This window comes from Cavia porcellus, unplaced genomic scaffold, assembly GCF_034190915.1.
Source record: "Cavia porcellus strain 051 isolate PalLab524CR breed Dunkin Hartley unplaced genomic scaffold, mCavPor4.1 scaffold_9, whole genome shotgun sequence".
NCBI classification, from domain to species: Eukaryota; Metazoa; Chordata; class Mammalia; order Rodentia; family Caviidae; genus Cavia; species Cavia porcellus.
In genome coordinates, this window is record NW_026947492.1 from 41,956,619 (window position 1) to 41,982,277 (window position 25,659).

Genomic DNA, 25,659 nt, shown 5'->3' on the forward strand with positions numbered 1-25,659 from the left:
AAGGACTCATTGCTTATGCAGTTGATAATTTTTTAAAATATTAAATATTTATTATATACATTTTTTTTCACAGCTTGGACCAATCAGCCTTGTGTTTATAGGAATTATTTCTGTTCACTGTATGCACATATTGGTACATTGCAGTCACTTTCTATGTCAGAGGTAAATGTGGATTTGTTAAGTCTTTATTTCAAAGTTATGTATTTACTTGGAATATCATATTATTAAATTTATACTGTGCTTTGGAGCATGAAGTTGTATTTTCTTTCATCTATTGTATAGACAAATACAAGATAATGAATATGTAAAAGAGTACCATTTCATATGATTTAAATGTCACTGGAAGCCTATCTTTATGTATCCTTAGAGGACTGGTTTCAGGATTCCTCTTGATAGCAAAATCTGCAGAAACTCAAGTATTTCATGTAAAATGACATGGTATTTGCATACACCTTCTGTAATCCTCCCATATACTTTGAATCATTTATTTGTAGTTATTTGTAATATCTCCTACAATATAAATGCTATACAATTAGTTGTTATACTTTATTGTTTGGGAAATAACGACAAAAAAGCATACTTAGCACAGATGCATTTTTTTCCACGTATTTTCCCACAAGTGGTTGGTTAATTCCATGAATGAGGAAACTGTGACTGTAGATCACTGATTATGTACCAGAGGTATCCTATCAGTGGAATAGAATGATGTTTTATTTTTGTTTTTTCTTTTGTTTTTTTGAGACAGGTTATTACTGCATAGTTCAGGCTGCCTTGAACCACTAGTCAAAATTGGCCTCAAACTTGTGATGATCTTCATGTCTTGGCCTCTCAGGTCCTGGGAACACAGGCATGCAGTGCCATGCCTAGCTAATGGGTTCTTTTATCTAGTGTAGATGAGAAAAATCAGAGAAGTTTTAGAGGAAATAGAGGCAGTAATCCAGCTCTTAGTAATAGTTCAAGATCTTCTGTTAATAGTGATTTAATTTTGAGTGTAGTGTTTTTAGTGTTCTTTACCGATGTGTAGATTTGTAGATGATAAATACTGTGTTATTTTTTTATTTTTGTACAATGATCTGATATGTTTTTACGAGACAACCAGCATTTTATTGAAGAAGTTTAATAAATATTTCTTACCTTAATAGACTAGTTTTGATTCTTGATATTAAATGTTCTTAAAACTGGATAAATCACTTACGATATTTAAATAATAATGCTCACTAAGACAGCAAAGAGAGGAATTAAATGGAACAATATTACCTACCTACCTAAATATTACTATCTCAGTTATATTGAAAATTAAATGAATAAGTTTATTTGGAAGTATATTGTAGAGCCCTCACCAGATGTAATGTTAAATAATTCTGAAAATGGAATAATTTAGATGTGAACAGTATAGTTGATGGTTTTAGGTAGTTGATTAGCAAATATTACATGCTTTCAATTCTGTAGCTGTTAAATTTAAACAGTAAATAAAAACTAATACCCTAGTGAAAAGAACAGAGTATATAGATCTTCAAATTTTGCAAACGAATCTGTTAACACATAGGCTGCATTTCTTAATTCACATTTATTTGATTTTATTTTCAAAGAATGGTTTTATGGACCAACTTAACATTCTTCTTTTTACTATATATGTATATCATTAAATTACAGGTTTAAAAAGTCAACACTAAGTTACAGTGACACTGTGAGTCTTGCTATGGAAGCAAGTCCTTGGAATTGCCTTCAGAAGCAAGCACCATGGGGACGGTTAAGTACTTTATGTTTCTAATATCTAGTTGTGGAAATTATATTAATTTTTAAGTATTTTAATCTGATAAGACATGTAAATAATATAATTGAGAGAATCACATAGATAATCTTTAGTGTAGAGTTAGGTTCAAGCTTCAGCTCTGCAAATTTTCTGTTTCACAGTGGAGGTCAAACTAGTCATCAATTTGGTTTGGATTTCTCATGAAGTGAACTAATAATACTTCAGAGAAGTATTATAGTAAATTAAGTATATTACATTTATAAAGCACCTGGACAACTAATAACCTCTGTCCATTACTTTTTAAATAAAAGAATAAGAAAAATGTTGCAGTCTCATTACTGTATATTAAATAAAATTGTGTATAGCTACATGCTCATTAGTGACCTCAGGTCTCTTGGTTCGGGCTTACTTTATTGTCTTGTTATTTAGATGTAACTTTCTCATTAGTGGACATGTTGAAGCTAAGCTAGATGAACACAGGAATAGAAAAAAAGGAAGTATATACATTCAACAAAGTGCTACCTATGGTATAAATGTTATGTGCAGTGGGAATTACAGGATGAAAAAGAACAATGTTAGTATAGTTAAAGATGGCCTTTCTGGAAGTTTTCAGGAAGTTAAGTATGTTTATGAAGGTCTCAGAGTTCTGATAAAGTAGAAAGAAGGAAGTAAAACCTAACACACACTTTAGGGACCTACCTACCCCCAGAACCCATTGCACAAACTCTTATTTTTCTTATACCCCAGATTACAAGCCTCTTTGTTTGCTTTTCCTATGCAGAATGGCTTTCAAACAGAAGTGGCTGGATTGATTGGTGGTAGGACACTAAAAGATAGATGAAAAGATAAGGGAATACTTAAAATGCCAACATGTAATTCATTAGATAAAAGAAAAATGGAATTCATTTTAGGTTAGCAAGATAACTTACAAACATAATTTCTGAATAGCTATGGAGAATAGTAATGATAGCAAGAAAGAAAATAGGCAGAGGACTTCCCATTTCAAATGGGAGAAAGAAAGTCTATTTTGAAAACATTATTAACATTTTGTTTGTTAGTTACTTTTGTCATTTCTAAGACAAAATACCCAATATCCACAAGAGTTAAGGGAAGAAAGTTTTATTTAGCTCACAGTTTATAGAAATACCAGCCCATAGTTGGCTGGCTTCAAGGCAGAATGTCATATGGCAGAGGAGCAACAGTTTATGGTGGCAGAAAACAGCGAGAGCAACAAGCAGGGAGAGAGAGGACAAGCAACCCTTTCTGTATACAGGCTATACCAACACCCTTAATCCCAGCATTGTACTACAATCAGTCATACACTCTACATTTAGCCATCTCTCAAAAAGCACCATTTAAAACTGCGTGAGGCTTTGGGGGTACTCTAGATACAAACCATAGTACTGATGGTCAAAGGAGAGTCTGTAATAAATTAGTAAGTGCGTGTTAAAGTGTCATTCATTGTTTCTAAACCTAAACAAGCCTGGGATGTTTCATAATAACATACAGTCAGGTATATAATTTGAAAACCTCCATATTTAAGTGTCACTTTGATGTGCCTGCTGATATTCTTCACCTATTTCTCTCCATTTTATGTAGCTGGAATCTTCCTTAGCATCTCATTAAAAAAATAAGAGAAAAGATACTGGAAGGATCTGTTGTTGCATGATTTAGGGCCACTGTCCCAATCTTCTTTAATTCTCTCTTCTGATATTTGAAAATAACATGCTCTCAAATTATAAATAAGCTTTTGAAATCTAAATTTGAAGTAACAAAAAATCAGTAAGATGTCATATTCAGAGAAGCAAAAGTAGACATTATAAATACTAAGGCAAGACAATAATAACAAATCATATTTGAAAATAACATGAAGCTGGGATGAAGTGACAAGTGCACTGAGGTGATCTGAAAAATATCTTGAGAAGTAGTAGAAATGGCTTAATCTAAATGAAATATTTTTCATAAAATCTTCTTACAAGCAGATATTTTTAAACTCTTAATTTCAGAAAAAGACAGTGGTGTAAAAATCTTAGTTTTTTACCTTAATGGAGCATTATTTTGCTCTCAGTAATCATATGTGTGTGATTTTTATAGGAAATAAAATCTCTAAATGTTTTTATTTAAGGAAGTAAAATAATTATAAAATTTCTTAAAACATGTAAAAGAGAAATAAAATACAATGATATTTCACCAACTTTTATTGGTACTTACTTGTGGATATTTCCCTTCAGGATTGTGATTGACTTTTTTCTGGTGATAACACAGTTGGGATTCTGCAGTGTTTATATTGTCTTCTTAGCTGAAAATGTGAAACAAGTGAGTACTTTTATCCAGTTAGTAAAATTATTTTCTTCTAATGCGCTGTGTATAGTATTATACTTGTTATGTAAAAATCATGGTTGAATATTAAAATATATTCCTCTTATACATGGTCTGATCCTCCAGTATAGGTTTGTCTTCTCTTTTGCAAGTTTGATTTTTGTTATTATTTTCTTGCCTTAATATTTATAGTGTCTGTTTTTGCTGCTCTGAATGTGACATCTTACTGAATTTTTGTTACTTCGGATTTAGATCTCAAAAGCTTATTTATAATTTGAGATCATGTTCTTTACATCAGTGTGTGTTTGTGTGTATATATGCATATATGTATGTTTATATGTGGGTTTAACCGGTAGCCTAAAAACAAGGTTAAAAAAGTGAGCATTGCTTACTAAAGTTCAACAAATTATTCCATTGTTAAAAGATATTGTTTAAAAATATATAGTTTTTCATAAATGTATAGTTTGATTTTGAAAAAGTGGTTGGGAGCTTTGGTTTAGAAATCAGCAGTCTATTTGGACAAACACACAGAGCAGCAAAACAAAAATTCTATCAAAACAGTGCCAAGGTGGATTTCTTTATGATTGGTATCAGTGATCTTTTATTACTTTCTGCTTTTCTTTAGTCATTTTTTAGCCAATAGCTTTTATTCATTATAATAGAGGAATGCTTTATATATGTGTGTGTATGTCACTTTCTTTTTTGAGTATAAAGTATGTTAGTATGTTTTTTTTTAAGACCAAGAATTGGCACACATTTTCTGTAAAGGGTCATAAAATAAGTATTTTTTTCTTTGAAGACCATATGGTATCTGTTACAACTGTTCAGCGCAGCCATAAACAATAACATGTAAGCAAATAACTCTGTATTCCAATAAAACTGTGTTTATAAAAATACTTGTCAGGCTATCTTGGGTCTGTAGGCTACAGTTTACTAACTCATGATTTCACTGGATATTACTACTTTTGAGTCACAAACTTAGATGTTCCATATTGAAAAAGATCATCAGTACTCTTGTAAAATAAGGGAATTCTCTTACAGGATGTCAGTTAGGGATTCAGCTTGGATTTCAAGGTCATTGTTTTGTCTTGGATGCCATGTCTCAGCATCCATAAATTTTTTTTTGTTTATGTATGGCAGAGTTCCAAACTTAGCTTCACTGTTAACTGTTCTGGGAGCCTCCAGTGTCCTTCAGTTTCTTTATCTCTTGCTATAATTTATTGATGTTTTCTCCTACCTTCCATAACACTTGTAAACATAGCCTTAGGGTATTCGATTTGTTTACAACATAATTTCATCAGTAGATTGTAAGTCTCAAGAGGGAAAGAACCATTGTATCTATTGTGTTCACCACTATAAACTAGCTTCTAATAGTGCCTGGTTTATAGGAACCTAATATTGTTACTGGATTGAAAGATAGGTAAATTCTATAGATTTTTTATTTTTTGTCTCTGTATTTCTTATATGTACTGTTGTACCCGGCTTATTGAAAAAACGTTCAGTAAAGTTTTACTGATCAAGTTTCATCCTTTTGTTTGATTTTCCCCATTGGTTATATCTTCTCTGCTTTCCTTGCTCTGTTCTTATTCACACCCTTCTTACCAGTTTGTTTAGTCAGCCCTTTTCTTTTCTCCTGTGCATGATTGGATTATGTTGGATTCTCATTTTCACTGTATATCTTTTCAAGTGTTATAAAAGGAATAGGGTCAAGAGATTAGTGTTGTGATTGCTGATCGGGTTAGCTAAGAGGGTACTCTTGGATGTTGTCTTCATCTGAATGTCCCAATAAATTATATAATTTCTTTTTTCAGCCTCATTTTATTTTTATTTTTCCAAATATCTAGCTTCTATACTATTTCCTCTCTTCTTTCTCCAGATACTTGCAAATTATTAAATTCTCTTGAAATAAATTTTCTGCAAAAATCCAATTCAGTTTTTTTCCTTTAGTTACAGGTGTTCACTCAACATGTTGTAATTGTGGAATAACAAGTGAAAGACTTTAGTGAAAGCATATGGAGACAAGAGATGTGGAGTTGATAGAAAAGTACACCAGTTAACAATTATAGTACTGATTACATTTATCGAAGTAGTATCAGTGCTTTCATTAACTTTACTTTTAATAGATGGTGTTCTTTGGATTTTACAAGTATTTAACTCTATACTGCATTTGCTAGGATTTCTAATACATTATGAGGCTATTTATGGTTAATAACTGGTAAGACATATTATCTTACCAGTAATAGAACATGATAGAAAAACACTTCCCTAGGACTTTGTATTATAGTAGTACTCATCTTTTCTAGTGTCTTCTAAGACAGTTACTGACAAACTCCATAAGAAGTTAGGTATACAGGTAGTGGTTTATAATTTTATGTTTATAATCTGTGACATATTTCATTTAATCCTTACCTGTACTCTTTAAAGTAAGTGATATGTTCTTCATGAAGCAGTTTCACAAAATATGACAATGTGCCCTACATCACGTGGAATTAGACTGGAATGTAGGTCTTTGTCACAGTTGGCACCCAGTATATTACTTGTAACTGAGCAGGGTACTGTCTGGTTTTGTGTGTGTATGTGTGTGTGATATAAAGAGTAGAAAAAGTGGAGAAAATAAATGTCTAAAAGTTTTGAATAACTTTTTTTTTTTATGAAGCAGAATCAGTTTCTTTCAAGGTGGAATAGAAAAGTTTATTTGCAAATATCCAAGAAGCTGAGGTAGAAAAAGTGGTTCTTGGGAGGTAGAGTGTTTCTGTGTAGATAGAATATGAAAGTTGTTTGAAGTCATAAAGAGCAACATGGAAAAAGATGTTTAATTAGGCTTTAAAAGTAGTTGAAAGCAATAATGAAACACACCAGGAAAGCAAAGTAAATGCTCTTGAAGCAGAATAAGGACAGTGAATTTCACTTTCTTTTGAGAGGTGCTTTTACATTTGATAGCACTATATGATAATAGTGCATGTACTAGTTAATTAAACTCCAATAAATTTTAAATTTAAAAGCTCTGGGATTTTTACTCCCTTAGTATACATGAAATCGACTGCACAGTATTTCATTAATCCAAGGAGTCAAAGGTTTAGTTACTGTACTCGTGGAAACTCAATCTGTGGCTACAAGATACCAAGTTTTGTTCACATTAAGCCAGCATGAACAACAGGAAGGAGAAAGCCGTCATGTGTCTGTTGAGTCTATGCTATGAGGGTGCTTGTAGCTGTCTTCTGTTCTTAACTGAAAAAGACAAGAAAATTTCAGATAAAGTAGCATATATGGGTTTGGACCTTAGGAAGAAATATTACTGTAAGAGGGAAAACATTCTCTGACAAGAATTGGAACGCCTAAGTTCAAATCTGTGCTCTCAGTTTTCAACTCACATGTTGGACAGGACGTTCTTATCAAGGTTCAATTTCCTTATTTGTAAAATATAAATAGTAACAAAATCTTCCCTTCTTCCTCACAAACTTACGAGGCTCAGATGATAAAATATTTGTGAAATCATTTATAAAATGTGAAACATTATTAAAATATATAGAATTATGACTTTGATTCTGCATTTAACTTTTCTAAAGAACATCATTTGCCTTTGGGAATTTTAACCATTAAATTACTGAGTCATGAAAAGCCAATAAGTAGTGGATTTTAGTAAATTTGAATTCTAAATGGAAACAACTGAATTTAGTAATTTTATTTTATAATATTTATTCCAGTGTTTTACACTTTGGTAAACATGTGAGACCATAGGAAGTCCTATTAGACAGCCCATCTCTGTCTCTAGAGGGCACCAAAGGACTCAAATGTTTACCTGAATCTTGCTCTAGGTATGTATCTGCATTTTTCTTTTACTGTATTTTTTAGTCCTGAGAATTTTCATAGCCGTATTTTTGCCAAAGAATACTAAAATATTATTAGATATTTGTGATAGAATTAATTTTAAATTCCCAATGACATAATAACTCAAATAGTACTTAAAATTTATTTATATAACTACTTTTCTTTTGCCAAGAATTCTTGCTAGAGCTTAAGTTTGGCCACTACCTAAGCTAATAATTTGTTTACAGAGAAAATTGAGTCAATAATGAAACATCTTATTAAAAGATAGATGATACAAATGATCAATTTTGCCTCAACTTCAAATTACAGATATTATAAAGTTTTGATGGCCAGTTACAAGATAATAATGAGCTATGCATTTCTTAATTGGTGCATGGTATAACTTGAAAGTTTTTAAATCCATTATGAGTTAATAAAAGGCCTATATATCTTAAAACTTAGTAAATTCCCTACACTTAAGATAATTTATATATTTTTAGTGAATAATAACATTACTTACCATAGATTATAAGTACAGAATTAAAGTAACAGATTATAGATTTCTTATCATAGATTATAAGTACAGAATTAAAGTAAAAGAAATATTTGGATTACTAAAAACATCAGATTTTGTTTTAAACTTCACCTTGTTGTCCCCTTAATATTACTTATTAAGTATTAATATCATTTAATATTAAGTATTAATATTATTCAGAGAACAATCAGAGTGGCAGCCAGGTGGCTACTTGGGCAGAACAATCATCTCTGTGTTGCACTATTTTGGTGAGGGTAACATGTAGCACCTACAAGTTTCAGAAATGAAATTTGAACCACTCTTAACTAATTCTATAGTATGTATCTGTTTATCCCCCCTCTAAGCCTTAGTTTACTCTGTTTAAGTTGAAATTAATACTACACTCTGCTTCTAAGGGTCTTTTGGAGGAGTGAGTTGGATTAATTATATAAAGCATGTAGTTTAGTATCTGGTCCATAGAAAGTGCTTAAAAAAAAAAAAAGCAACACTAGCTGTTACTAGTATGGGTCTGTTAAAGAATGCTGTGTGTTTGGATACTTGGTAATACAGTGTGTTTGAGGAGGCTACAGTGTGTTTGAGGAGGCTACAGTGTGTGTGGGGCAAATATATTTTCTTTCATTCTTTTTTTTTTTTTTTTTTTTTGGTAGTGGGGATCAAACTCATGACTGCACTCTTGTAAGGCAGGCACTTGTGCCTCTGGGCTAAATCCCTGGTCCTTTTTTTTTTTTTTGGTACTGAGAATCAAACTAAGGACCTTGCACTTGCCAGCTGCTTATGCTGCTGAATGTGTTTTCACTGGTATTTAAATTATAGAATGACTTGCCTGACTACAAATTTTTACAATTGTTTCTAGAGTTTCTAAAATCAACTAGTATTTCTATTGAATCATAATCCTATTTCTATTTCTAGGCTTAAGATTTTGTACTTTTTTGTTAGAAGTAAAAGGTTGTTTTAATAATATTTTAGTAGAGAAAGTATACAGTTAAGAAACTTTTTATATAGCTGATTTTTAAAACTTCCATAACTTTATTTCTATTTTAGTGGAATTGTTTGATTAGTTGGGTCAGTTTTTAATATATGGAGCCTGTAAATAACTATATTAAAATATGAAAAATTGTGTTATACAAATAGGTAAATAAAGTTTAAGTTAAAGTTTAGTTACCTTATAGAAGTTTTCTGCTCTAGTGAAATTGTCTGCCAACATTATGGTTAGGTCTCAACTTAATGGGTTCTTACTAATTATTAATAGTGAATACAATTTATGGAAAGTTGCTTTATATAAATTTTTACTTACGCTTTGGTTTTTAAATGTAACTGTTTCTACTGTACGTGTCTGAGAAGTATGTAGGGAGTATTTCCTATACTGAAAGAAGTAAGCTGCAGGAGGGCAGAATAACCAATACCATTCTTAGAATAACCAATACCATTCTAAGTAAATGTGCTTCCAGTTTTGAGAATGTCAGAAACAGATCTTTGAGTTATTTAAGGAGTTATGAGCATGACAGTTACAAGGCTTCAAAATAAATTAGCAAATCCGTCCTCACAATTTTCTGCTTAACTTTATTTTCATAGTACAGTAAAAAAATTATTTTACAAAGAACATTTTTTCCTTAGTTACCCTTATATTTAAAAGATGTTTTTAAGAAACCAGAGTATCTTGAAAAAATGTCAATACATTATTATCAAGTATGTCATAGGAATTTATGATAGACTATAGAGTATAGTTTTCTCAATAGTATCTCTTATTTGATTATAAATTGATGGGTTTTCCCCTTCCTTTCTTATTTCCCTGGTAATTATACATAGGTTCATGAAGGATTCCTGGAGAGTAAAGTGCTCATTTTGAATAGTACCAATTCATCAACTCCATATGAGAGAAGAAGTGTTGACCTGAGGATATATATGCTTTGTTTTCTTCCATTTATAATACTTCTGGTCTTCATTCGTGAGCTAAAGCATCTGTTTGTGCTTTCATTCCTTGCCAATGTTTCCATGGCTGTCAGTCTTGTCATAATTTATCAATATGTTACTAGGGTAAGTATGTTTTAAACTAAATGTCATGTATTTCCTCTTTAAGTAATAGAGGAGGTAGAAGTAATAGTGTATAAAGACCTTCTACTACATTTATGGCACAGTAAACAGTAAGATGATAAGCAGTAAATTTTGGATTTTGTGGGGTGATGTTTAATTAGAAAAGAATGTGACATGGAGATGATAAGCACAGGTATTGTAGTCATGTCTGGTTTTGAATCTTGCAAAATATGTCTCTGGGCTTTGTGACATTGCTTTGTAAATAATATTACCTATCAGAGTTCTTGTGAGAGTTAAATTTGTGCTCTCAGGAAGTACAGTGCCTCACAGGAAATAACTCATTATGCATATTGTTTATTTCTTTAAAATTTCTGTCATCCACAGGATGGGTGTGTATATAATTCTGTAATTTTCTTTTAAATTTTTATTTGCTGCCATTGCTTTAATCCAATGTTACAACACAAGTCTGTAAATGTTTATTTGAAGTATATGCAATAACTTGATCTGGTTTCATTGTCCAAATTCTGGATAATTTTTGTTTTTTATTTTGTTTTTTTGAGATGGGGGCCTTGCCATGTAATTGAGGCTGGCCTTGAGCTCAAGGCAATCCTCCTGCCTCTGCCTTTAAGTACTGGGATTATCAGTGTGCACCGCCATGTCTGGCCATGTGCTGGAGATTCTTAACTCACTTAATTCAGAAAAACTTCTTCAGATTCATGCAATCTGTGTAACCCTTTTATCTGTAAGCTTTAGGTTTCTGTGTGTATTGTACATCTTTTTTTTTTTCCTGAGTGGCTGTATTGCATCTTTTAGAGGAGCCAGTAACCAAACAATGATTGAGAATTCCTATTTCCCCCTGCTCCAATCCATCTTATATATTACTTCCAAGGTAATTATTGTAAAGGTTTTGTTAACATTTCATCATGTGCTCTTGCTGTGGCTCTGTGTTTTGGGTTGTTCCCTCTGAATTCCCAAACACATATTCTCTCATAGCACAAAACAGTGTAAGAAGGCAGACAAAATGATTACATGAGGCTCTCTGGGGTTCATAACTCCTTAGTTGAACATGAAGCTTTAGCAGAGTAAAAAAGTTGATTCCCTAGGTAGAGTGAACCACATGAACTGTTGCATGGAGAAGTCAAGTATTTTCTTGCTTGCCTTGAATATTAGTTCATTTGTATCAAATGATCTAAATTCTTGAATTCCCTTTTCATTTTGACTGTCATTTATGTTTTTAGTCATATATCACTTTTATGTCTAGTGGTTCTACCTGTGCTTCAGATGTTTCAGACATCTCTGTTCCCCAAATTAGCCATGTGCTTTCATACTTAATTGTTTTGTTCATTTTCTTTCCTTGGCCCTGAATTGCATTTCTAGTTAGCTGAGGTAAGAAAAGCACCATGGTGAGAAAGTAGAGACCAGGCTTGGGATATTTGGAAAAAATTGTTACTATGGGGTCAAAAATCTTTAAAAAGGTAAGCTGTTTGTGAGTTTGTCCAGATTGTTACAGTTGAAACTAAGGCTACGAGCAAGGGTGAAGTATAATCAAAGGCAAAATCAAGTCAGAAATAAGGGCAATAACAACTCTCAGGTAAAAAAAGGTAAACATTGAGACCAGAAAAGGCTTGTACTAAAGAGAAGCAGAGTTGTAAAATAGAAAGCCAGTGTGATGAGTTTAGATATCTTAAGAGAGCGAAAGACAAAATGACTGTAGAGTGGGAGAATGAATTTTTGTTGTGGTTGATAACAGATTATACAGCTCTCAGCTCAGACTGGAGTGTGCTCATGTATTTCCTGTTGTAGCAAGAACCATACCCAGTATGCATAGCCCAGTACTTGCAGGTGGAAACGGGTAATCAAGAGCATTTCATTTGGTGAAATGTGTGAGCAAGAGGGACATAGTTGCTTTGGCAATTAAATCCTAACGGCTTAGCTATAGGTGACATAATATGCTTTAAGGGTTTATTGAAAAAAACTACTTATATAACCCGTATTTTCTGTTGTGAAGCTCAAAAGAGTGTCATTTTATTGATTTATCTTAAATCCTTTAAAATAAATAAAGATGTGTAATCTTACTCTTTTTTGTAGAACATGCCAGATCCCCACAACCTTCCAGTAGTGGCTGGTTGGAGAAAATACCCACTCTTTTTTGGCACTGCAGTATTTGCTTTTGAAGGCATAGGACTGGTAAGAATTAGATTTTAGTATTATTTTTTTAAAGTCTTAAGTCAACAAAGTTTATATACTCAAACTATATATAAAATGCATTTAAAAGTTTTTTTGTATCAATTTTATTACTAAGTATGATTTATAGTTTGGTATGATAGACTTGAAATATAGTTCGTCTTTCATTAAGAGCTTAATCTGAGACATATTACTCTTAATTCTTTTGTTTCCTTTTAAAATAAGGAAATTTTAATAGATTATTTTTAATATTTTATTGCAGAAATTTTCAAACCTATACAATGTATAGATAATGGTACGTGTAATGAATTCCTGTTTGAGCATCACTAAGCTTCAAAAATTTTTCTCATGGACAGTTTTATCTCTAACATACACATTCAAACACATGCCAGATATCCTATTTTATAAACCAGCTTGTTGGAATGGAATTCAAATATTTACAAAGTTATTATTATATAAAAATCAAATATAAAATTTCCATTTATATTTGTGCATATCATGTTTGAGAAACACTATCAAAAAATAGTGCCAATAGATATAAGTATCTTAAAAGTTTTTAAGATCATAAATGTTCAGGATGATTACAGTTTATCTATAACTTAGGATTTGTAGGCCTGTGGAAATAAAATACTGCTTTCTTCTGTTTGATAGCTTATGTTTCAGAGCCTGATTCTTTGATATGGAAGCAAAGCAATTATAAACATCTGTTTACATGAACTCAGACAAAATAGGTTTGAAAGACAGTTTTATACTACTTATTTGGGCTTTTGTTCTTTGAATTATCCTTTAGAGAATTTTTATAGGTTCTTGTATCTCTTCTCATTACTGCTGCAGACATAACTAAAGATTTTAATTTGTCTTTAATTATTGAGTTCCAGATTCCAGTTAATTACACATTTTTAGTTAAGTGTTGTTTCTCTGACATCTCACATTTATCAGTTTCTAAGTCTGACTTACAGTTTCTCATCTACAACCTACTTTGTTTTTATTTCTCTTTGTCTTCTAGTTTTACTTTCAGATCCTTGAAATGCTGGAGGAGTTCTTTGTATTCAGTCCTTACTTCCCCATTACAAACTGTGACTCGGGAATATGGAGTCTTCTTTCATATTTCTCAAGTCTATTCCAGGCCTGCAATGCTTGTGACACGCAGTGGGCCTTAGGAAAGATTCATTTCCTTCCTTTTCTCCTTTTCTGGCTGCACTGACACCATTTCTGACTGCAACCCTACGTTTCTGGTCTGGATGATCTTCCGAGCAGTCGCACTGTCCTTGGTGTTACTTTCTGTTACTAATGTATGGTCAGAGCCTCCAAAGATTATCCTTAAAAACTCGTTTTTCAATTAACCTTTTTATTTTTTTAAAAGTACTTTTTAATACACAATAAAAATAATCCTTTAATCTTAATTAAAGTGGACAAATATCAGTGAATAGATAAGATGTGTGTATTCATGGGTTAGTATACATGCAGGTGTTTCCTAGCTCCATCACCTGAGAGGGTCCGTGGTAGCAACAAGCACACCTGGCATTCAGACTAATTTAGTGAATAGCATTCTCCAGCAAAACAACCAGAGCTCTCTTGAGAAAAATAGCTGACTTTATGGCTAACACAAAGAAATTCAAATTGAATTTGGAACGCAGTGTAGTACCAGAAAATAGCCACTCGAAAACAAATGTGGAAGCATGTCAAAGGAACACAGGGGTTGTCCTGTTAAGAGTTCATAATGGGGGCTGGGGATTTAGCTCAGCGGCATAAGCGCTTGCCTTGCAAGCAGGCAGTCGTGAGTTCTATCCCTGGTACTGATAAAAGCAAAAAAGACAAAAAAAAAAAAAAAAAAAAAAAGAGTTCATAATGGTCAGGGCTGCTGCAGTATGAGTAACACCATGTATAACACAGTGCTGAGTTATAACTTAAAATATAAAACAAATGTATTGAAGTCCATGCTAACAAATAAACGATTAAACAAATGAATGCATGAGGAAGAATCCCAAATAGTTTGTCGTCAGTCCTCCTTTCAGGAAATACAGTTAATTATTCTTTAGACTTTGGTCTAGATTTAGATATGTACTTTCAGCAGAGTTTGATGAAGGGGAGGAAGAATAAATAACTTGACAGCAGAAAAACTTGACAAAATACCTTAGCCAAACTATCAAAATGTCATCAGTCATAAATCATTAATGATGTGTGATGAGAAGCGTTCTTTACCTTTCTGGCATCTGTCTCTAAAACTAATAATCCCGTCTAGTCACAAGCCTAGAATTAGAAAAACAGAGGAATATTATGCAAAATATTTCACACTGTTAATGTGTCAAGATAATGAACAACAGTGAAAGAATGAGGAAGTGTCACAGACTGAAGGAGACTAAACAAAGTGACAGAATGCCACGTGGCATTCTGGTTGGGACCCTGGAAAGAAAAAAAAAAAACATTAATGGAAAAACAAATGAAATCCAAAGGAACTTTTTTTTATTTTAAAGAGAAAAAAAGATAAACAATGAAACTGAGTTTTAAAACAGGTTAGTAGGACAGTTACAATAGTTGATACATGTCTTCATAGTACTTTTTCAGAGTACAGGATATAGGCATGATATCTTGTCTAAACAATATTAGCAGAAATTTTTCAAGAAACAAATAGAAACTAACTGTATAATTATCTATCTTTTGTGTATATATATATGTATGTATTTTTTTCTTTTTCTTTATTTCCCCTTTCCTCTTCATAGTTTGTCTTTTCATTTGAACAGTTTCTTCTGAATTTATATTATCTGTTGTACATTTAGGACCCTATTTACTTACTCAGTTTCTCTCATCAGTGAGACAATATAATTTTTACACATATGGGTCTTACGAATGTAGCATCAAGTTCCATCCATTTACCTATGAAAGTCTCCAGTTTATCCTCCTTTATGGCTGAGTAATATGCAATTATATAAAAAAGTCTTTTTTTTATCCATTTTTCTGTTGATCTTCCTGGGTTATTTCCAAGATTTAACTATTGTAATTGTGCTGCTATAAACATGATGCACATATATTGCTGTGGTATGTTTTTAATTATTCTGGGGAAATACTCAGAAGAGGAATAGCGGGGTTGAATTAGTTTTCTGAGAAATGTCCACACTGATTTCCAGAGTGGTTGTACCAGTCTGCACTCCTACCAACAATAGAAAAGGGCCCCTTTTTCCCTACAGCCCCACCAGCATTTGTTATTGGTTGATTTTTTGATGGTAGCCATTCTTTCTAGAGTGAGATGGAATATCAGTGTTGTTTTTTCTTTGAATTTCTCAAATAACCAATGATGTTGAACATTTTTTCATGTATTTACTTGTCATTTGTGTTTCTTCATCTGAGAAATGTGTATTTGTTTCAGAAACCTATTTTTGGATTGGGTTTTTGAATTTGGGATACTTGATTTTTTTCAATTCTTTGTATGTTCTAGATAGATGTCCTTTGTCTGAGGGGTGGTTGGCTAATTTTTTTCCACTTTGTAGGTTTTCTTTTCACTTTGGTGGTGATTTCTTTTGATGTGCAAATACTTTAATAAGATGAGATTTCAGTTGTTGATTCTTTGAAGTACTTCCTGTGCAGTTTATGTTTTGTGCATGAACTGTTTACCTACCCCTATGTCTTCAGCATTTCTATCTACCTTGTCTTCCAGTATATTTAATATTTCTGTTTTAATATTTAGATCTTTGATCCATTTTGACTTTAGTGTATGGTGATAGGCATGGATCTAGTTTCAGTCTTTGGCGTGTGACAAACTAAATTTTCAGGCACCATTTATTAAAGGTTTATTTATAAATTCAGGCTCCTTTCAGTGAGCATGTTTGGCCCCTTTATCAAAGATAAAGTGGTTGAATGTGTTTGAGGATGTATCTGTTTCTTTTATTCTGCTTCACTGATCCTCAGGCCTGTTTTTATAACAATAACATGTTGATTTTATAGCAGTGGCTTTGCAGTATAATTTCAGGTCTAGTATTGTGATGTCCCCTGACATGTTCTTGTTTGCTCAGCAGTGCTTTCACTATTCTAGTCTTTTCTGATTCCAAATAAATTTTAGGAGTGTTTTCTCAGTATCTTTTTTTTTTTTTAGGATACTATAATTTTCACTGTACAGATCTTTTACTTCCTTTGTTAGACTGATTCCTAACTATTTCTTTTTTATTTTTTTTGGAATGTTATTGTGAATATATGCTTTCCCTAATTTCTCTCCCTGTGTTTGTTCTTGTGCATAGGAATGCTATTGACTTTGTATCTTGCTACACTACTAAATTTGAATATAAACTCTTCAAGGTTTTGGTGGTTTTGGGGGTCTTCTGTATACAGGATCGTGTTATCTGCAAATAATGATAATTTAACTTCTTCCTTTCCTATCATTATTCCTTTTATTTCTCTCTCTTGTCTAATTGCTCTGGCTAATTTTTCCAGAACTGTATTGAATAGGAGTATTATTAATGTGCATCTTTGTAATGTCCCTGATTTTAGAATGTAAGCTTTCAGTTTTTGACCATTTAGTATATTAGCTGTTGGTTTGTCATAGATAACTTTTATCATATTGAGGTAAAGACCATCTATCTCAATTTTCTATAGGTTTTTTTTTTTATCATGAATGGGTGTTGGACTTTGTCAAATGCTTTTCTGCATCTATTGAGATGATCGTTCTTTTCAGTGAGTGGTTTGATTATAACATACCGAGTTACACGGGAGCAGAAATGAGATGCCTATTTACATTCAGACATTTCAGTAAGGTAGAGGGTTGCAGGCATGCCAAGGAGCTGGGGTTTGTCTGAAGGTGATGACAGTTTTAAAGTACTTACAGGAGCAATACTTTTACTTCAGATTCAAATACCTAGATGTGAAGTGTGATTTTTGCCCTTAATTCTTTTAATATGGTGTTTTACATTTGTTGACTTGTGTATGTTGAACCATCCCTGCATCCTAGGGATGAATCTCCTTAATGATTGGTTAATCTTAATGATGATTTGTTGTATTCTGATTGCCAGTATCTTATTAAGGATTTTTCTATCAGTGTTCATTAGGGAAATTGGCCTGTAGTTTTCATTCTTGGTAGAGTCTGGTTTTGGAATCAAGATAATATTTGCTTCCAGTAATAATTTTGGAAATACTGCTTTTATTTCAGTTTCTTTTAGAGTTTCAGCATTAATGGCATTAGTTCTGTAAATTTTTTGTAGAATTCAGCAGTGATTCCCTCAGGGCCTGGTCTTTTCATTGTTGGTAAATTTTAAATGACATTTTCAATTTTATTGGCTGATGTTGGTTTATTTAGAATTTTTATCTTCTTTATTTAGTTTTGGCAATTTGATTATATCTAGGAATTTACTTCTTCTGTGTTCTTATAAGAATATAGGTTCTCATAGTAGGTATTGATCTGGATTTCTGTGGGGTCTGTTGTGATTTCTGCTCTTTCATCTCTAATTGCTTGAATTTGTGTTTTTTCTTTTCTTTTTAAAGTTAGTTTGGTTAATGATTTATCAATTTTATCTGTTCTTTCAAAGAATCAACTTTTCAATTTATTGATTCTTTGTACTGTTTTCTTACGCTTTGTTGTCTTAATTTTTGCTCTTTATAATTTTCCTCGTATGATCTTTGGATTTGATTTGTTCTTTTTCTGAAAGTTTGAGGTTCAACATTAGGTTGTTTCTTTGAGCTCACTTTGTTTTCCATATGTATGATTTCATTGCTATAAATTTCCTTTGTAGGACTACTCTCATTTTGTCTTACAAGTTTCAGCATGCTGCATTGGCATTATTCTTTAATTTTATGTACTTTTTAATTTTATCTTTAATTTCTTTTGTGATCTATTGGTTAATCAGAAGGGTGAGGTTTAATTTCCCTGCATTGATGTAGTTTTGTGGTTCCCTTTGCCAGTGATATCCAGTTTCACTGCGGTATGGTGAGATTGTATGTGTGCAGAGGTTTCAGTTAGTCTACATGTACTTAATCATGTTTTGTTAGCTAATATATAATCTATTTTGGAGAACGTACCAAGTGTGACTGAGTAGCATGTGTATTCTGATGTTTTGGTGTAGAACACTGGAAACATCTACCAAGTCCGTTTTTCACAGGCTGGGCTTAGTTTTAATACTTCTCTGTTGATTTTTTGTCTATCCTTTTGTGAGAGGGGTATTAAGGTCCCTCACTACAAATGTATTAGTGTTTATTTGGTTTTTCATGTCAGTTAATATGTGTTTTATGTAGTTGAGTTAGCCTGTGTTTGTTGTATAAATATTTCTTCTTCTCGGAATTTTCCTTTACAAGTTTGTTATTTCTTCTTCTTGGAATTTTCCCTTAACAAGTATGTAGTGACTTTGTCTCTTTTGATCAGTTTGCATTGTCTGCAAATAAAATAATCTACCTATCTTTCTTCTGGGTTTCTGGAGAATTGTTTTCCATCCTTTAACTTGTAGTCTGTGAGTTTTCTTTTGTGTTAAATGTGTTTCTTGAGTGCAGCATATTATTGGATCTTGCTTCTTGATCGGTTCTGCCAGCTCATTTCCTTTGATTGGTGAATTGAAACCATTTATGTTGATGGTTATAACTGATATGTTTTGGCTTTTCTTTTTCATGTTGTTTCCTTGTTGCTCTGTTTCATTGCTTGCTCTGCCTTACAGTTTCTTAGTATTGGTGTTTTCCATTTATGATTCTTGTTATCTCTTTCTAAACAAACTATCTCTACAGAATGATCCAAATGAACTTTGGAGTTTAGTTAATGTATCAGTGCGGGTTTATATTTGTAACAAATGTACCATGCTAAATGTAAAATGTTAACAGTAAGGGAAAGTAGGTCAGGAGTACATAGACACTTATTTGTGTTGTCTTTGTAAACTTTCTATAAATCTAAATTTATTACAAAATGAAAATCTACTTAGAAAAAGAACAGGTTTGCTTATCAGCCAGGAGCCGATATTTAAATCTTTGTAAGAATTTAAAAATATATACTATGAAAAACACAGCACATAGAAAAACTGTTTAACAATGATCATGTTGTTTTAAGGAGAAAATAGTTTGTATATGTACTATAGAAAAACCAAATTGTATACATGAGATACTATGTTACTTTGAAATACTTCTGTCCTGTCCCACTTTTTAAAAAAAGCATTACATTATTTCCTTAGGTTCTTCCACTGGAAAACCAAATGAAAGATTCAAAAAACTTTCCTCAAGCATTGAATATTGGCATGGGAATTGTCACAGCTTTATATGTAACACTGGGTACGTTAGGATATATGTGCTTTCGTGAGGAAATAAAAGGCAGCATAACTTTAAATCTTCCCCAGGATGAACGGTAAGTGCACATGAGATTATTAATCTTAGTTTTATTCTATAGGTATCATCACCAGTATTTGGTTGTAGAGGTATGTTTTTAGATTTATAGCTTAAATATTTAAAATTTTTACTGTAATTTCTCATGTAATCTAGAACTTTTTCATAATTCTCAGAATATTTATGAAATATGGATAAAATACTATATGTATAAAATACTGTTCCAGATTCAGGTTAAGAACAAAATACAGATTCTTTCAATGTAGATATACTTTAATAATAAAAATTTTTACACTCATCCTTCCTTTCCAAAAACTAGATACTCTAGTTCTTGATAAAATAATATATCCCATCATTTTGATCCTTGCTATTTTATTCAGTTTTATATTGTATGTACCTCAAGTCTTTTCAGGATCCAGTTGAGATTCATTATAGATTTTTTTGTCTTTTCAACGTAGGGTCTCACTATACAGTTCAGGCTGGCCTTGAACTCACTTTGTAGCCTAGGCTGGCCTCGAACTCCCGGTGATCCTCCTGCCTCAGCCTCCTGAGTGCTGGGATTACAGGTGTGTACCACCATGCCTTGTGAGACTCATAAATCACCAAGTAGTATACCTTAGTGTCTTCTTTGGAACCAGAAGTTGGTCTTTGGCAAAATTTTTTAAAACTTTATTTAAAGAGGAAAAAAAAAATAAAACAGAAAAAGGGTACAAATACAGAATTTAAAAAAAAAATCAAAAAATCACTAGTTGATAAATTACATATTGTCTTCATACGTATTGTTCAAGTTGCAAAATTAAAGCATTCAGAGTGGACGTTCAAACAGTGAGACTGCAAACAGTTCTGTTCAATGATCAAACAAAAACATAGTAATATGGTTATCAACCCTACAAACTTATACATGCAGTTATATCCTTTAGAGCACTTTCTTTTCCTCTCTTCTTTAAAATAGCAATTACACATTTTGGGTTTTATTACTTCTACATTTCTTATTACTCTTTACACTAAAGACAATGTGATATTTATAAATATGATTCTTATTTCACTCATGAGGATAGTCTCAAGTTGTCTCCATTTATCTATGGAAGGCCTCAAGATCATCTTTTTTTGTAGCTAATATTTGATTGTATAACGATACCATATCTTTTTCATCTGCTCTGTGGTTGATGGGCATCTTGGTTGTTTCCAAGATTTAGCTATTACAAATTGTGCTGCTATGAACATGGGTGCACATATATCACTGTGATGTGACCTTTTCAGTTTTTCTGGGAAAGTACCCAGGAGGGGAATAGCTGGATGGAATGAAACTTCCAATCCTAGTGTTCTGAAAAATCTCCATACTGATTTCCATAGTAGCAACTCCAGTCTACATTCCCACCAACAGTGGAGCAGTGTTCCTTTTTCCTCCCAGCCTTTCCAACATTTGTTATCAGTTGATTTTTGATGGCAGCTAAACTTTCCAGAATGACATAAAATCTCAATGCTGTTTTAATTTGCATTTCTTGAATGAACAATGATGGCGAACGTTTCTTCATTTATTTATTTGCAATTTGTATATCTTTGCCTGAGAACTGTATATTCATCTCAGATGCCCATTTTGTGAGGGTCTTTGAATTTTGAGGGCCTTGGTTTTTTTCAATTCTTTGTATGTTCTAGATATAAGTCCTTTGTCTGATGGGTTGCTGGCTAAAATTCTTTCCCATTATGTGGGTGTTCTTTTCACTTTGTTGGTGATTTCTTTTGAAGTACAAAAATTTTTTAATAATATGAGATCCTAGTTCTTGATTCTTTAAAGTATTTCCTGTGCAGTTTGCATTTTGTTCATGAATTTTCTGCCTACCCCTATGTCTATATGACTTCTGTCTACCTTGCTCTCCAGTAGATTTAGTGTTTCTGTTTTAATATTTAGATTCTTGATCCATTTTGATTTTAGTTTAGTGTATGGTGATAGACATGGGTCTGGTTTTAGTCTTCAGCATGTGGAGAGCCAGTTTTTCCAACACCATTTATTAAAGAAGCTATCCTTCCAGTGAACATGTTTAGCCCCTTTGCCAAATATCAGATGGCTGAGTGTCTTTGTAGTTGTGTTTGCATTTTCTAATCTGTTCCATTGGTCCTCAGATCTGTTTCTTTGTCAGTACCATGCTGATTTTGTCACTGTGGCTTTGTAGTATATATAGTTTCAAGTCAAGAATTGAGATGCCTCCTTTCTTGCCTTTGTTGCCCAGAATTGCGTTTGCTATTCTAGGTTTCTTCTGTTTCCAAATGAATTTTTGTTTTCTCTAGATCTGTGAGGTATATATGGTATTTTGATTGGGATTGCATTAAATCTGTCTAATAGTTTTGGGAGTATGACCATTTTCACAATTTTGGTTCCTTGTAGCCAAGAGCAAGCCTTCCATTTTCTAATATCCTCTTCAATCTGTTTTTTTTTTCTTTAGCATAGTGTAATTTTCAGCATAAAGGTCTCTTAGATTCTTAGATTGATTCCTAAGTATTTCATTTTTTTAGATGCTATTGTGAAGGGTGATATTTCCATAATTTCTTTCTTGGTGACTTTTGTTTGTGTACAGGAATGCTATTGATTTTTGAGTGTTAACTTTGTATTCAGTTCCACTGCTTAATTTATTACCTGTAGTAGCCTTTTAATGGAGTCTTTTGGGTCTTCTGTATAGAATATCATGTCATCTGCAAATAGTGATAATTTAACTTCTTCATTTCCTATCTTTATTCCTTTAATTTCTTGCTTTTGTCTGATTGCTCTCACTAGTATTTCTAGAACTGTATTGGATAGAAGTGGTGATAGTGGACATCCTTGTATTGTTCCTGATTTTAGATGAAAGCTTTCAGTGTTTGTGCATTTAGTATAATGTTGGCTGTTGGTTTGTCATAAATGGCCTGTATAAGATTGAGGTAGACACTGTGTATTCTGAGTTTCTGAAGGGTTTTTACCATGAACATGTGTTGGACTTTATTGAAACCTTTTTCTGCATCTATTGAGATGATCATGTGGTTTTTGTTTTTGGCTCTGTTGATGTGGTGTATTACATTTATTGATTTGCGTATGTAATTATCAGCCCTGCTTTCCTGGAATGAATCCCACTTGGTTGTGCTGTATAATCTTCTTGATGATTTGCTGCATTCTATTTGCCAGTATTTTATTGAGAATCTTTGCATCAGTGTTCATTAGTGAGATTGGTATTTTGTTCTCCTTTTTGTTTGGATCTTTCTCTGGTTTTGGTATCAGAGCAATACTTGTCTCCAGGAATGATTTATGGAGGATTGCTTCCTTTTCAATTTCATTGAAGAGTTTAAGGTGTATTAGCGTCAACTATTCTCTGAATTTCTTGTAGAATTCAGCCATGAATCCATCAGGACCTGGGCTTTCTTTGTTGGTAAGTTTTTAATTACGTTTTCAACTTCAATAGCTGATAATTGGGTTATTCAAAATTGCTATATGTGTTTGATTGAGCTTTTGTAGTTTGTATGTTTTTAGAAATATGTCTATTTGTGTTTTCCATGCTATGCACGCTGACATTTTCAAAGTAGGTATTCATGATCTTTTGAATTTCCATGTGATCTGTAGTAATTTCACTCTTTTTAGTCCTTATTGTGTGAATTTGGGTTTTTTTTTTCTTTCTTTTTCCTGATTTTGTTAGCTAGAAGTTTGTCAGTTTTGTTTATTCTCTCAAAAAAACCAGCTTTTAGATTCATTAATTCTTTCTTTCTTTATTTTAGTTTTAATTGCATTGATTTCTGCTCTAATCTTTACAATTTTCTTTCTTCTATGAGCTTTGGATTAACTTGCTCTTCTTTTTCTAGAAGCGTGATATGAAGCATTAGGTTGTATATTTGTGCTCATTCTGTTTTCTTAATTTGACAATTTATTGCTATATATTTTGCTCTTAAGACCTCTTTGATTGCATCCTACATATTACAGAATGTTGTTTCCACATTTTCAGTGAATTGTTTTTCAATTTCGTCTGTAGCCCACTTGTTGTTCAGAAGGTTGTTATTTAAGTTCCATGTATTTATGCAGGGTTTGAAATTTTATTGCCATTAATTTCCAATTTCAGTGCGTTATGATTAGATATTACGCATGGGATCATTTCAGTACCTTTGCATTTACTTAAGAATGTTTTTTTTGAAAGATATGGTCTATTTTGGAGAATGTCCCATGTGCAGCTAAGAAGAATGTGTATTCTGATGTGATTGGGTGGAACACTCTGTAAACATCTACTAAATCCAATTGCTCACAGGTGTGATTTAGTTCTATTATATCTTTGCTGACTTTTTGTCTAGTTGATCTATCTCTTTGTGATAGTTGGGGGTTAAGATCCCCTGTTACTATTGTGTTCTTGTGTATTTGGCTTTTCATGTCTATTAGTATTTGTCTTATATAGTTGGTTGCTCCTGTATTTGGTCATATATATGTATAATTGTTAGTTCTTCCACTTGAAGTTTTCCACTGAGTATGTAATGACCTTCTTTATCTCTTTAAATCATTTTAGGTTTGAAGTTCACATTGTCTGCAAATAGAATAGTTACCCCTACTTTTTTTGGGGGGGGGTTCCTGTTTCATAGAATACTGTTTTCCATCCTTTGACTTTTAATCTGTGAGTTTCCTTTTGGGTCAGATGTGTTTCTTGTATACAGCATATTGTGGGATCATGTTTCTTACTCCATTCTGTCAACCTAGTTCTTTTGATAGGTGAATTGAGGCCATTTACATTTATAGATATAACTGATAGGTACTGGCTCGACTTTGCCATGTTATGTTCTATTGGTTTGCTTTCTGCTTTCCCCCCCTTTTTAACTGCTTGTCTTACCTGGTGGTTTCTTTCTGTTGTTGTTCTGGAGGTTGTGGTCAATTTTATCTCTATCAATATGTCTTTCAATCGCTTTCTAGTGGTGGTTCGGTGGACATAATTTTCTTCATTTGTTCTTTTTCATGGAAGTATCTTGTTTCTCCATTAAATTTGAATGAAAGTTTTTCTGGGTATATTGTTCCGGGTTGAAAGTTGTTTTTTGTTTCAGGGCTTGACATACCTCATTTCAAGCTTGTCTTGACTTGCAGGTTTGTGCTGAAAGGTCTCCTGTGATTCTAGTGGGTTTTCCATGATAGGTGAGTTGTTTCTTTTCTCTAACAGCTTTTAGTATTCTGTTTTTATGCTGCATGTCTGGGATCTTAATTATTATACGTCTTGGGTATAGATTTATGTTGGTTTGATTATTGGGTGTCCTGTATTCCTCAGTTATCTGCGCATCAGATTTTTTCCCTATGTTTGGGAAATTTTCTGCTATTATTTACGTGAATATTTTAGTTCTGTTATTTGCATTGACTTCTGCATCTTCACTGATATCTATTAATCTTACATTGTTTCTCTTGGCATCATCTTGAAGCTGCTGGATTGAAGCTGCTGCTTCGTGATCTTTAAAAGTTCTAGACTTTCATGATTACTAATTATTATACTATCCTCAAGGTCCAAAATCCTATCCTCAGCTTCATTTAAATAGTTTTGCCAGTTTTCAATAGAATTTTTTGTTTCTTGGATGTCTCTTTGAGTTTGTTTCATGAATTCTGCTTTTTTTCTATATTGTTCATTCAAGGTTTCAATCAGTTTCCCATGCTCTTGTACTTTTTTTTTCTCAATTTCTTCTTTAGGTGTGCTCAGCAACTTCTTTACTATTATTTCTATCATTACATGGGAGAGTACTTCTAATTTGATTTCCTCTATAGCCTCATGGAGTT

General features: G+C 32.5%; 1 protein-coding gene across 2 annotated transcripts in view; it reads left to right on the plus strand.

Annotated features, from left to right (window-relative positions):
* Nucleotides 1-25,659, plus strand: part of Slc36a4 (solute carrier family 36 member 4) — a 52,080-nt gene that overhangs the window by 11,844 nt on the left and 14,577 nt on the right. For both annotated transcript variants that reach the window (XM_003468569.5, XM_063256263.1), the window contains exons 4-9: nt 74-162; nt 1,654-1,749; nt 3,985-4,069; nt 10,221-10,448; nt 12,534-12,632; nt 19,760-19,929. In XM_003468569.5, the coding sequence (XP_003468617.3) occupies nt 74-162; nt 1,654-1,749; nt 3,985-4,069; nt 10,221-10,448; nt 12,534-12,632; nt 19,760-19,929 (767 nt within the window). The remainder of the gene's footprint in view (nt 1-73; nt 163-1,653; nt 1,750-3,984; nt 4,070-10,220; nt 10,449-12,533; nt 12,633-19,759; nt 19,930-25,659) is intronic.